Source organism: Macrobrachium nipponense, chromosome 32 (genome assembly GCF_015104395.2).
Source record: "Macrobrachium nipponense isolate FS-2020 chromosome 32, ASM1510439v2, whole genome shotgun sequence".
Taxonomy (NCBI): domain Eukaryota; kingdom Metazoa; phylum Arthropoda; class Malacostraca; order Decapoda; family Palaemonidae; genus Macrobrachium; species Macrobrachium nipponense.
The window spans coordinates 44,253,483-44,255,162 of NC_061094.1; the positions used below are offsets into that span (position 1 = coordinate 44,253,483).

A 1,680-nucleotide genomic window follows, 5' to 3' on the forward strand; every position below is an offset into this window, starting at 1 on the left:
TGCAGGGAATGTGGGAAAGCATTTCCCTGGAGGAGTGGCTTGAAACGACATTTCCGGATGCACACTGGGGAGAGGCCGTACACCTGTGGCGAGTGTGAAAAGGCATTCTCCACTAAGAGCAACCTCAAGAAACACATGAAGACCCACAGTGGAGATGGGCAATTCACTTGTGATGACTGTGGGAAGGCACTCTCCCATAAGTCATCACTCGAGATTCACTCTAGGATCCACACGGGCAAGAGGCCTTTCACCTGCAAGCAATGTGGGAAATTATTCTCCTGGAAGTCGAAGCCGAATATCCACATGAGGATGCACATGAGGGAGAGGCCCTTCGCCTGCAAGGAATGTGGGAAATCATTCTCCTGGAAGTCGATGCTCGAGAGCCACTCAAGGATCCATACAGGGGAGAGGCCCTTCACCTGCGAGGACTGTGGGAAATCGTTCTCCAGGAAGTCGACACTCAAGATTCACACAAGGATCCACACGGGGGAGAGGCCCTTCGTCTGCAAGGAATGTGGGAAATTATTTTCCACAAAGTCGAATTTCAAGAACCACATGAGGATCCACAAGGGGGAGCGGCCCTACATCTGTAAGGACTGCGGGAAAGCGTTCCCTCAGAAGTCAAATCTCTTGATGCACATGAGGATCCACGTGGGGAAGAGACCCTTTGCCTGCAAGGACTGTGGGAAAGCGTTCCCTCAGAAGTCAATTCTCCAGAACCACATGAGGATCCACACTGAGGAGAGACCTTTTGCCTGCAAGAACTGTGGGAAAGCATTCTCCCAGAAGTCAATTCTCCAGAACCACCTGAGGATCCACACAGGGGAGAGGCCCTTCACCTGCAAGGACTGCGGGAAGGCATTCTCCCAGAGGTCAAGTCTCAAGATTCACAAGAGGATCCACACAGGGAGAGATCCTTCGCCTTCAAGGTCTGCGGTAAAGCATTCCCCCAGAGGTCAAGTGTCCAGATCCACACAGGGAGAGATCCTTCGCCTTCAAGGTCTGCGGTAAAGCATTCCCCCAGAGGTCAAGTGTCCAGATCCACACGAAGATTGACGCAGTGGAGAGACCCTTTGCCTGTAAGGACTGTGGGAAAGCATTCGCCCAGAGGTCAAGTCTCTAGATCCACACGAAGATCTGGACAGGAGAGGAACCCTTTGCCCGCAGGGACTGTGGGAAGGCATTCTTCAGTAAATCGTATGTCAAGTTCCACTCCACGATCCACACGGGAGAGGCTGTAATTCTGTAGCGAGTGAGGGAAGTTGTTCTCCAGGAAGGAGAAACTCTATCAGCACATGAGGAGGCATTAAGGTTACCGATTGATTTTGCTTTGTCCCCCAATGCTTCATTGACTAGAGTCACTGCCTATGTACAATGCATTGTTCTCGGTTTGTAATTAACATTATGAATTTGACCTCTGTAGGCTAATCAGTTATTGAATTTACAGTTTATAACTCAATAAATTGGTTTTCTAACCATGTTTGTATTTAAGAAACTAATCCAGTATGAAAGTTGACTTATTGACTTAATAGAGATCCCAAAATCTGTTCAATTCCGTCTACATCATCCTCCTTGGGATAAGATGTATTATGAAGAATTCGTCAGTGATGATAAAAAGCAGAATTTGATGAGGAAGACAATGAAACCAAAATAAATTAAGAGTACATGAAAGATTTAGAC

At 47.9% G+C, this 1,680-nt stretch overlaps 1 protein-coding gene across 1 annotated transcript; it reads left to right on the forward strand.

Moving 5' to 3' along the window:
• Positions 1-6: 6 nt before the first annotated feature.
• Positions 7-1,476, forward strand: LOC135207499 (gastrula zinc finger protein XlCGF8.2DB-like). The gene is made up of 2 exons (XM_064239316.1): positions 7-929; positions 1,001-1,476. The coding sequence occupies exons 1-2, from the start codon at positions 58-60 to the stop codon at positions 1,239-1,241; spliced, it is 1,113 nt and encodes a 370-aa protein (XP_064095386.1). The 5' UTR covers positions 7-57; the 3' UTR covers positions 1,242-1,476.
• Positions 1,477-1,680: the final 204 nt, after the last annotated feature.